Source organism: Pseudophryne corroboree, chromosome 2 (assembly GCF_028390025.1).
Source record: "Pseudophryne corroboree isolate aPseCor3 chromosome 2, aPseCor3.hap2, whole genome shotgun sequence".
Taxonomy (NCBI): Eukaryota; Metazoa; Chordata; class Amphibia; order Anura; family Myobatrachidae; genus Pseudophryne; species Pseudophryne corroboree.
In genome coordinates, this window is record NC_086445.1 from 854,948,861 (window position 1) to 854,960,311 (window position 11,451).

The window sequence follows — 11,451 nt, forward strand, 5'->3', positions numbered from 1 at the left end:
CCCAAGTTCATTTGAGCCTATTTCTAGCTGATGTTTCTAGCTGATTTCCGTTTGTGAAAATGGAGTCGTGTCGCCGCCATTTTGGGATGGGAAAGGGCCAGGGATCTCAGTCATAGGATGGAGATTTCCTGGCCTCTGCGACGGGCGGCTTGCATGGCACCATGTGTCTGATACACAGGCAGTCCTCAGGCCTGATACACAGGCAGTCCTCAGGCCTGATACACAGGCAGTCCTCAGGCCTGATACACAGGCAGTCCTCAGGCCTGATACACAGGCAGTCCTCAGGCCTGATACACAGGCAGTCCTCAGGCCTGATACACAGGCAGTCCTCAGGCCTGATACAACTAAACTGCCCATTTAAACCCTTACGTTTAAGGGCAGCCGAATTAACAGCTCACATTATGAATAAAAGTAAAAAACAAAAAAACAAAAAAACTTATAAACAAGGTTATTTTTTTCAATACATTTACTTTATGTTTTAAATAGCAAAAATATGTTATTCTCTGTATTGTGCAGCTGAATGGAGACTTTGGATATTTACAGTGATCGCAAAATAAGCGCTATAGCGCGTTTTTACGCACTACAAGCAGAGAGGGACTCTTTTTTTTAAATGAGCGAGTCCCGCGGGACGCGCTGTCTCCAACTGACCATTGCATCTCTGCCAATACCATTCTTCAGAGCCTCTCTCGCCATCAAATTGCCGCCGGCAGCTTCTCCGCGTCCAATCGCACTGCTCGCAGCTTCTCCCCATCCAATCGCGCTGCCCGCAGCTTCTCCGCGTCCACTCGCGCTTCCGGCAATGTATCCCCATTCAAGTGCGGCTGAGACGTCCCGCCTCCCTGCCCGCCAGCGTGCTCACCGTGCTGCTCCAAACTATAATAAGACTGCCAGCAGGCACGGCGCCGGGGCGGGCTGTGTTGTGACAGTGGCTGCACACTTGCCAGCGCAGCACGATCATTGTTTAGAAGACTGTCTCTCTGGCTGCATACGGCTGCACTCCCTGGGGGATTAAATAATTTATACTTGTAACCAACTAACAGAGGGAGCTCCGTATGTGTGTGGGAGGAAGGGGAGTGTTGGCGGCAGCTAATGATGCAAATATGTGCCCATCATACTCTCTGCCCATACCTCCACAGTGTCCATTATACACACACCAAATACTCCCACAGTGGGCAACATACACCCCCCCACACACACACACACACATACCCACACAGTGACGATCACATGCACACTCACATACCCACAGTGTCCATTATATACTGTTCTACCTGGTGCAATGTGTATAACGTGCTCTACCTGGCGCAATGTGTATAACGTGCTCTACCTGGCTTAGTGTGTATAGGTGGTTCTGCCTGGTGCAATGTGTATAATGTGCTCTAACTGGTGCAATGTGTATAATGTGCTCTGCCTGGCACAATGTGTATAACGTGCTCTACCTGGCGCAATGTGTATAACGTGCTCTACCTGGTGCAATGTGTATAACGTGCTCTACCTGGCGCAATGTGTATAACGTGCTCTACCTGGCGCAATGTGTATAACACGCTCTGCCTGGCTTAGTGTGTATAGGTGGTTCTGCCTGGTGCAATGTGTATAACGTGCTCTACCTGGTGCAATGTGTATAATGTGCTCTGCCTGGCGCAATGTGTATAACGTGCTCTACCTGGCTTAGTGTGTATAGGTGGTTCTGCCTGGTGCAATGTGTATAATGTGCTCTAACTGGTGCAATGTGTATAATGTGCTCTGCCTGGCGCAATGTGTGTAACGTGCTCTACCTGGCGCAATGTGTATAACGTGCTCTACCTGGCGCAATGTGTATAACGTGCTCTACCTGGCGCAATGTGTATAACGTGCTCTACCTGGCGCAATGTGTATAACGTGCTCTACCTGGCGCAATGTGTATAACGTGCTCTACCTGGCGCAATGTGTATAACGCGCTCTGCCTGGCTTAGTGTGTATAGGTGGTTCTGCCTGGTGCAATGTGTATAACGTGCTCTACCTGGTGCAATGTGTATAATGTGCTCTGCCTGGCGCAATGTGTATAACGTGCTCTACCTGGTCAATGTGTATAACGTGTTCTACCTGGCGCAATGTGTATAACGTGCTCTACCTGGCGCAATGTGTATAACGTGCTCTACCTGGCGCAATGTGTATAACGTGCTCTACCTGGCGCAATGTGTATAACGTGCTCTACCTGGCTTAGTGTGTATAGGTGGTTCTGCCTGGCGCAATGTGTATAACGTGCTCTACCTGGTCAATGTGTATAACGTGCTCTACCTGGTCAATGTGTATAATGTGCTCTACCTGGTGCAGTGTGTGTAGGTGGTTCTACCTGGTGATGTGTGTATAAGAGGCGCTACCCCACAAAGCCAGACCCCTAAATTTTTTATGCGCACGCACTGTCCGTACATTGGAATATGGGATTGGGAGCACCAATTCACTCTCTGCCGAAGGGCACCAAAATGTCTAGTTACAGCTAGTCTAGTGCAGTGTGTCCTGTATGCTACACAGCCCAGTAGCATTGTCACCCCCTCCTCCCCCTTGCAACACTTTTGTAGTGTCCAAATCAAGTCGTGTTTTTATCATATATGAATCATGAATAAGATTAATAAGAACCTTCATTCCGATGGGACTCAGAAAAGGACAGTAGGACCCCAATTTTTTAAAAGTGAGGGGTCCCTGGGACCCACTTTTTTTCGGCTTAGCGCGATCATTGATTTAAGATTTCGCAAAAATGTTTTGTGGCAACCAAAATCCTTTACTGTTACCTCGACAACGTCACTGTTCTGTCAGGAAAAAGAAGCACAAAACTGTCACACATCTGGACTTAAAGCTTTTTTATTTTGATTACTTGTAAGATTCCGAAATAATATAGCTCTCCATTTGATTACTGCATTGTGATGTGTGAAACAGGCTCCAGCCTGGGCTGACATGTCATTACCTACACACCCCTTTACAGGCAGCTGTGTCAACACTTTTTTAGAAAACTAGGGAAATACTAACAAAAAGACCTATTTCCTGTGGAAACGAACATAGGCAGCCATATTCTACAGTCATTAACAAAATATCCACTTTTCCAGTCATTTCCACCATGTTTTATGAAAATGTAGTATAAAATTTACTATAACAATAGCAGACCATTAAATAATTGACAAGTTTCTAGTTTTAAATCAGACAAAATAAATTAAATCTAATATGTCTGTCATTTTTGCATTTAGTAAAAATAATGATTGAAAGCTGTGTTACCATTTGTGGTTAAACAGTAGTTGTAGAGTCACAGAAAGTCTTTGCCTGAGAAAAACAATTAAAGCTTAACGTATGTACACACGGTGAGATTTTTTCTTTCGATTTTGACTATATAGTCAAAATCGCAAGAAACGTTAGTGCAGATCGCAAGCTGACTTTCACCTTGCGATCCCGATGCGACACTGATGTGCGGTCCCGCAAGGTCAGTATGGCAAGGCTAGATAGACTGTGCAGGCAAGTCAATTTTGACTATCTAGTTTAAAAGTATAGTCAAAATTGACACTTAGCCAAAATCGCACAGAGCCAGTATCGCAAGCACAGTCATCTATGCTTGCGATACCGACCTAGTCCCTGTCGCATTGTGAGAATCGGGGTTAGCCCGAATCTCACCGTGTGTACGCAGCTTTATACGAAAAGCTCAAAACTGATTCACTATCCAGCCTCCCGCATCTGTCCCTCTGAGTCCCCTCACAGTGCTATTCATTACGTTACACTAACGCACTGTTTGAAACTCCTAAAATATTCTATTATAACAAATAATTCACAAAGATGTACCCTGGAACTAAATATTGGGGGGAATTCAATTGTTTTGTTTCTTGTCTAAACTGGACTATTTAGACGCCCAAACAATTGTCACTATTCATTTGTGGTTTGGATGTACATACATAATCACGCAAGTCGCGCCCAAACAGTAAGGGTTTAGTAAAATGGCTAAACCCATCTAAAGTCCTGCTGGAGCATCCAAACTACTGCTTGAATGCCCAAAGTGCCACAAGGCTGCAAGAAAAAATGTGTCCGCCATGGCTAACGGGCACCCAAATTGAATTGTTGCCGTCAGGCGCCATCTAGTGGTGGCCGCGAGAAACCAATTGAATTCCCCCTATATATATATTTTTTTTTAAATGAATACTACATATTACATGCTTAATATACATACTTGGTATAATAAAACACATTACTTACTGTAGTAAGTTACGATGCTCTTTTCTAGATGTAAGAGATCAGCACGAAATAGGATGTAGTGACACTGCGTGGGGAACACCAACAGTGCCAGCCACTTATTCACTTATGACCCAGAATGCTTAGCATTTCTCATTTTATGGATAACGGGTGCTTCTGCAATTTATGGCACCACACCTAACACACATATATAGTGTTCATTCTAGGCTGTTTTAGCAGGGCGCCGCGCCCTGCCCGTTTTTTAGTAGGCAAAACCCGCCCTGCCCCTTTTGCGGCGCCCTGCTAGAACAGCCGCCCGCTTCCTGCCCTCCCGGCGTGTATAGATGCCGTGCGCATGCGCGCGGCATCCATTCACGCATTGGGAGAGGGCTGGGGGAAGCCCAGCACCGACGGAGGTGCTGGGCACGCCCCCAACAGTGACGTCGCCGGCCACAGACGCTCTCTATAGTAGCGTCTGTGGGCCGCACCGCCCCCTAAAATGACGTAGGCGTGGCCACACACCCTAATTTGCGTGGCCGCGCCCCCATTTCGGCGAAGCCGCGCGCGCACACGTGCCCCCAGAGTCCGGCGCCCTGCCCCTTTTCACTCCTATAGTGAACACTACATATACTGTAGTGTATACACTGGAAAATGAAACCTCCATGACTCTGAATGATCTTGGTGTAAGCAGTATTTCCAGTGTATCATTCTCATTGCAGAAAATATTAGCCCTATGACACAAATATTACAGAGAACCAGATCTTAAGTTGGGTACACACTAGACAATTCACTCCGTGAGCGATATCACCTAGTGTGTTCCCTAACCTCCCGGGCAGTCAACCTAGTGCATACACACTGGACAATATTGTTAGCGATATCTTTCCAGAAGGGTTTGGGGGGGGGGGGGGGGGGGGGGGGGATGCTTTTTTGGTTTAAACAAATTTTTTTTTTCTTGCATTACTGTTTTAATGGGGAAAAAATTAATCATGTATTAGAAACCTCAACCAACCATGTTTTAATTCTTTTTAACATTAATAATGCTATTACGCTCTGATTTATTTTACATATTTCAATAAAACCAATTTAAGAGAAACACACATGCGCAAATAGGAGTTAAGCATAAGCGTTGGCATTAAACATTTTGAACCCCCCACACACACACTATTTTTAGTATAATAAGCTTTTTTTAATAAGTCACGGCGCCAAGCCTGTACTAACAGCAGTATAAAAGCATCCGACCCTGCTTTCCAGAGACGTCATGCAGCATCCATGAAGCTCTGGATGATACAGTATGTCCAAACTGAGCCGCATGCACAGCTGACAGCGATGCGCGGGAGCGAGCATCGTTCGCAGCGTACACACTGGGCAATATTTTAAGCGATAAAGCTCAGAAGGTGAAAACGAGCGGTATTGTCTAAATATATTGCCCAGTGTGTATGCACCTTTACACTCAACCTGGATAACAAGCCTACATGCATTTGAAAACAATTTATAACCTTCATGGGGCAGCAAATCTAAAAACAAAAAGGATAAACTAAAAATTTTAAAGAGTGAGGAACATATAGAACCAATGGTGCTGAAGGGAATGAGCCTGAACAGTAACACAATGAGAAATTCTTAACCCAAAGGATAATACATCAATGGAACGGTCCCAAGTGCACAATTAAATTGATAAGATTTCTGCAGCTTGCTCCAAGTCTTGGTGTGTGCCCCCTATACTACATGGTGGATCTGCACAGACAATTTTACTTACTCTTTAACCTTCTCACTACTGCCACACATAATTACTGTACACCGAGGGCAGTGGCAGACTGAAGCTTACTGCGGGATCCGGTCTGAAGATCGACACTGTCTAGGTCGACAATGTTTAGGTCGACAGTCACTAGGTCGACAAGTGCTAGGTCGACAGGTCAAAAGGTCGAAATGAGTTTTTCACATTTTTTTTCTTTTTTTTTTTAAACAATTCATACTTAACAATCCACGTGGACTACGATTGGAACGGTAATCTGTGCCGAGCGAAGCAGTAGCGGACCGAGGCACCTTGCCCAAAGTTCGCTCGCCATGCGAGGGGACACGGTGCACTAATTGGGGTTCCCAGTCACTCTACGAAGAAAACAACACCAAAAAAACAAACAAACTCATGTCGACCTTTTGACCTGTCGACCTAGTGACTGTCAACCTATAGTGGTCGACCTAAACACTGTCGATCTAATGATGACAGCAGCACAGCCTTCCGGGGTGCGCAGCGCATGTTGGTTCCTTACCGTCGGTCACTGGGCTCTGCAGGTAGGTGGGACCCCGGCAGCTCTAGCATGGATGAGACTTTCTTCTTCCTCCGGTCGCAGATCCTACCCGCGCCATATTGTCAACAGCGGCACAGCCTTCCGGGGTGCACAGCGCATGTTGGTTCCTTACCCAGAGCTGCTGAAGCATGGGCGGCCATCTTTACCAAGGGCACGGTACCACAGTACACGAATAATTTGCACATTTTGTTGCTTATAACGTGCACAGGCTTGGACTTGCCCACGGGGGTACAGGGGAAACCACCGTAGTGGGGCCCACCTCCTGCTCTAAGGATCAGGTTCCAGACTGTGCACTTGAATGATAGATTATACATATGTTACCTTATACTGGACTATGGTGTATTTTCTACAGTGCATTGCTGTTATTAATCTTATACATTATCATGCAGCAGCTGAATTTACTGTATATATTTATGAGGGGGCCCAAAAGTTGCACTCTCTAATGGTTAGTCAAACCAATGAGGTGGCAGGCCACACCCCCTCTGCAGACTGGCCACACCCCTAACATGGGCCCTTACCTCTGCATTTCCCCAAGGGGGCCCTACATGCCCCAGTCCGACAACTGAACATGCCTAAAGTATGTTTTCAAAATGAACCAACCATATAGCATACAGATATACAAATGCACTGATTGCTGGCGTGTACCTTACACATTATGCATAACAATTGTCCTGAATACAGCGGGACACTCCCGCTAATTGGACACTGTAGTGGTCGACCTAAACATTGTCGACCTAGACACTGTCGATCTAATGATCCACACCCGCTTACTGCTAGTTGTGACAGGAGTACAGCACTTACACTGCCAGCAATTTGAAAGCTGAAGTACAAAAACAGTGGCTTCCTGTACAGTGTGCTGGGCGCTAACTGCCCCATTGTGCCAATGCCCTCATGCCAATGGGAAGTAAGCAGCTGGATCCAGACCTGACCCACATATTTCCAGAGAAGTAGAATGCAAGTAGCCATTCTGTATAGATAACAGCACCAGACAACATACAGAATTATGGGGGAGATTTATCAAAGCTTGCATAGAGATAAAGTACCAACCAATCAACTCCTGACATTTTTCAACAGTGTCCGTAAAATGACAGAAATTAATTGGTTGGTACTTTCTCTCTCTCCAAACTTTGACAAATCTCCCCCAATATACATTACAACTGGTGCAGGAGATCACCAGTATGATCTTCGCAATACATGTGTATTTTTTTCCCCAGGTGTTTTTGCACATTGAAAACATTTAGCAAAACACTACCAAAACTTTATACTGCTCCCAAAAAAAGGAATTAAAAATAAAATATTAGAATTATCCATGTAACCAATAAAAAAAACACACATCTATGGCTTTCTCACACTCATAAACAGCAGCATATGGAGCACATTTTCCTTTAGTAATACTGTAACAATAAGAACTCTAACATTGCTGCCTAAGGCACATGAATAAGTTTGTGCAGATGCATCTGAAGAAATCAGGACGACCCAGGGAACGACCCGCGGGAGTGCGCCATCGCAGATACACACTGAGCGATGTGGCCAATATATCATTTCGATCTGTGTCGGAACGATGCATCTTCCAATTAATCGCCTAGTATGTACCCGGCTTCAATAATTGGGGGGGGGGGGGGGGGGACATACTGTACAAAGTGTAAAACATTATCGATGCATAGTGCTACATGAACTAAAGTAAGCATAACTGTTAATATAACCACAACATGAATGGTTTTATTATTAGAGTCTGATTTTGAGCATGTGGAACAGTTCAGTGTACCGGCTAAGCCCATTGCCTCTATATGAAAGCTTGCATGCCAATACACTGGTGGCTAACACCGTACATACAATTGGGCAGATAGAAGGAACATAAATATCTTTCAGACTATACTTTAATATCCCTGGTAGGGGTATCTCCTTAATAAGTAATTCTTATACCTAGTCAACAAGTAACAGTTGGACATGGTTGTTACACCTGAATCATATGGTTCACTTTTTATTAATTAGAATAAGAAAAACCAACAGAAAATTAGGCTATTGCCCTACTTTGGTACTGTAACAAGAATATCTCTGCGTATCTAGCCGTCGCCCCATGGCGCCTCTGCGTATCTAGCCGTCGCCCCCAGACTGTATCTAGCTGCCCCTCACGATACATAAACATATTTAGCGGTCTCCTCATGGCATGTCACATAATCATATCTAGCTCTCACCTAATGGCATTGTAATGTGTCACTAGCATGACATCTGACAGCAGTCACCACAACTTTGGGGGGAGATTTACCAAAGCTTGTATAGCGATAAACTGGAGAGAGACAAGGACAAACCAATCAGCTTTCAACTCCCATTTTACTGGCTGTAATGACAGGAGCTGATTGGTAGTTTATCTCACTCCAAGCTCTGACAAATCTCCCTCCTTGTCATATCCAATTATTTGGCCAACACAACAGGCAGCCAGTTATATATAAGCTGTCACACCCAGACATTATTACTTTTCTAGTTGCAGGACCCAGTGCCCCCCTTCCTGGCTGTCACACCCAATGCCCCCTTCTTATCCATCACAGGACCCAGTGCCCCCCTTCCTGGCTGTCACACCCAATGCCCCCTTCTTATCCATCACAGGACCCAGTGCCCCCCTTCCTGGCTGTCACACCCAATGCCCCCTTCATAACCATCACATGACCCAGTGCCCCCCTTCCTGGCTGTCACACCCAATGCCCCCTTCTTATCCATCACAGGACCCAGTGCCCCCCTTCCTGGCTGTCACACCCAATGCCCCCTTCTTATCCATCACAGGACCCAGTGTCCCCCTTCCGGGCTGTCACACCTAATGCCCCTTCTTATCCATCACCCAAATTCATCCAGGCTTTCCTGCCATATCTCATCCCATAGCGGTCACAGGATTACACCAGCCTCCTATTGTCTCACGCCGGGTGACAGCATCCCTCTCATATATCCCAAGCCGTCCTCCACCCACTGCCATATACCCCATGCCGTGCTCCATCTGCCATGCACACTGTACCCCAAGCCGCCCTCCAGCAACATGCACTCTTCGGCTGCAGTGCAGAGGCAGAGCCGGCCGGCTCCTGTTACCGGCATATCTCCCAGCTTTTACCTTTCCTGCGGAAGAAGGACATGGCGTCGCCGGCTCCCGGATCTGCCCGGCTCACTCAGCGCATGCTGGGGCGCCCCGGCTCCCCTCCCCCAGGACACGGGATGCCGGGGACGCCGGTCACTGGGCTCTGCAGGTAGGTGGGACCCCGGCAGCTCTAGCATGGATGAGACTTTCTTCTTCCTCCGGTCGCAGATCCTGCCCGCGCCATATTGTCAACAGCAGCACAGCCTTCCGGGGTGCGCAGCGCATGTTGGTTCCTTACCCAGAGCTGCTGAAGCATGGGCGGCCATCTTTACCAAGGGCACGGTACCACAGTACACGAATAATTTGCACATTTTGTTGCTTATAACGTGCACAGGCTTGGACTTGCCCACGGGGGTACAGGGGAAACCACCGTAGTGGGGCCCACCTCCTGCTCTAAGGATCAGGTTCCAGACTGTGCACTTGAATGATAGATTATATACATATGTTACCTTATACTGGACTATGGTGTATTTTCTACAGTGCATTGCTGTTATTAATCTTATACATTATCATGCAGCAGCTGAATTTACTGTATATATTTATGAGGGGGCCCAAAAGTTGCACTCTCTAATGGTTAGTCAAACCAATGAGGTGGCAGGCCACACCCCCTCTGCAGACTGGCCACACCCCTAACATGGGCCCTTACCTCTGCATTTCCCCAGGGGGCCCTACATGCCCCAGTCTGACAACTGAACATGCCTAAAGTATGTTTTCAAATTGAACCAACCATATAGCATACAGATATACAAATACACTGATTGCTGGCGTGTACCTTACACATTATGCATAACAATTGTCCTGAATACAGCGGGACACTCCCGCTAATTGGACACTGTCCCGCCCGGGGGGTGGTCACCGCTGCTCAGCAGCCGCTGATTACTAAATAGACATCAGTGTGTTGAGTGGAGCTGGGGCATACTTGCCTACTCTCCCGGAATGGCTGGGAGGCTCCCGAAAATCAGGTGACCATCCCGGCGGCGGCGCACCCAGGCAGGGCCGAAACTAGGATTGCTGTCACCCGGGGCAAGACAGTAAATTTGCGCCCCCCCCAAAAAACAAAAAACAAAAAAACAATGAAATAAATAAAAAACATAAATTAAATAAAATAAAATATTAAAATAAAAAAAAGACAATTATAATTAAAATACAATTAAAATATATAATCCCACACGTTACACCACAGAGGAGATACTTATGCACATTACAGCACAGAGGAGCCGTGTATACACATTACATATAGGGGGCACACTGACACACACACACCAGGAGCACACTGACACAAAAACAGATTGTATATGAACATATTGACACACACACACACACACACACACGGTATAGGGACCAGATGCACACTGACAAACACACACACACACACACACACACACACACTGTATACGGAACAGATGCACACTGACAAACACACACACACACACACACACACTGTATACGGAACAGATGCACACTGACACACACACACACTGTATACACGGACCAGATGCACACTGACACACACACACTGTATACACGGACCAGATGCACACTGACACACACACACACACACACACACTGTATAGGGACCAGATGCACACTGACAAACAGACACACACACACACTGTATACGGAACAGATGCACACTGACACACACACACTGTATACGGAACAGATGCACACTGACAAACATACACACACACACTGTATACACGGAACAGATGCACACTGACACACACACACTGTATACACGGACCAGATGCACACTGACACACACACACTGTATACACGGACCAGATGCACACTGACACACACACACACACTGTATAGGGACCAGATGCACACTGACAAACA

The 11,451-nt window shown here is 46.4% G+C and overlaps 1 protein-coding gene across 2 annotated transcripts in view; it reads right to left on the minus strand.

Annotated features, from left to right (window-relative positions):
* The window catches only part of AKAP10 (A-kinase anchoring protein 10), a 201,886-nt gene extending 192,039 nt beyond the window's left edge, over window positions 1–9,847 (minus strand). The window contains exon 1 of one of the 2 annotated variants that reach the window (XM_063955810.1): window positions 9,586–9,847. In XM_063955810.1, the coding sequence (XP_063811880.1) occupies window positions 9,586–9,607 (22 nt within the window). In that variant the 5' untranslated portion in view covers window positions 9,608–9,847. The remainder of the gene's footprint in view (window positions 1–9,585) is intronic. The other variant, XM_063955809.1, reaches the window with a different exon arrangement.
* Between the last annotated feature and the right edge of the window lie 1,604 nt (window positions 9,848–11,451).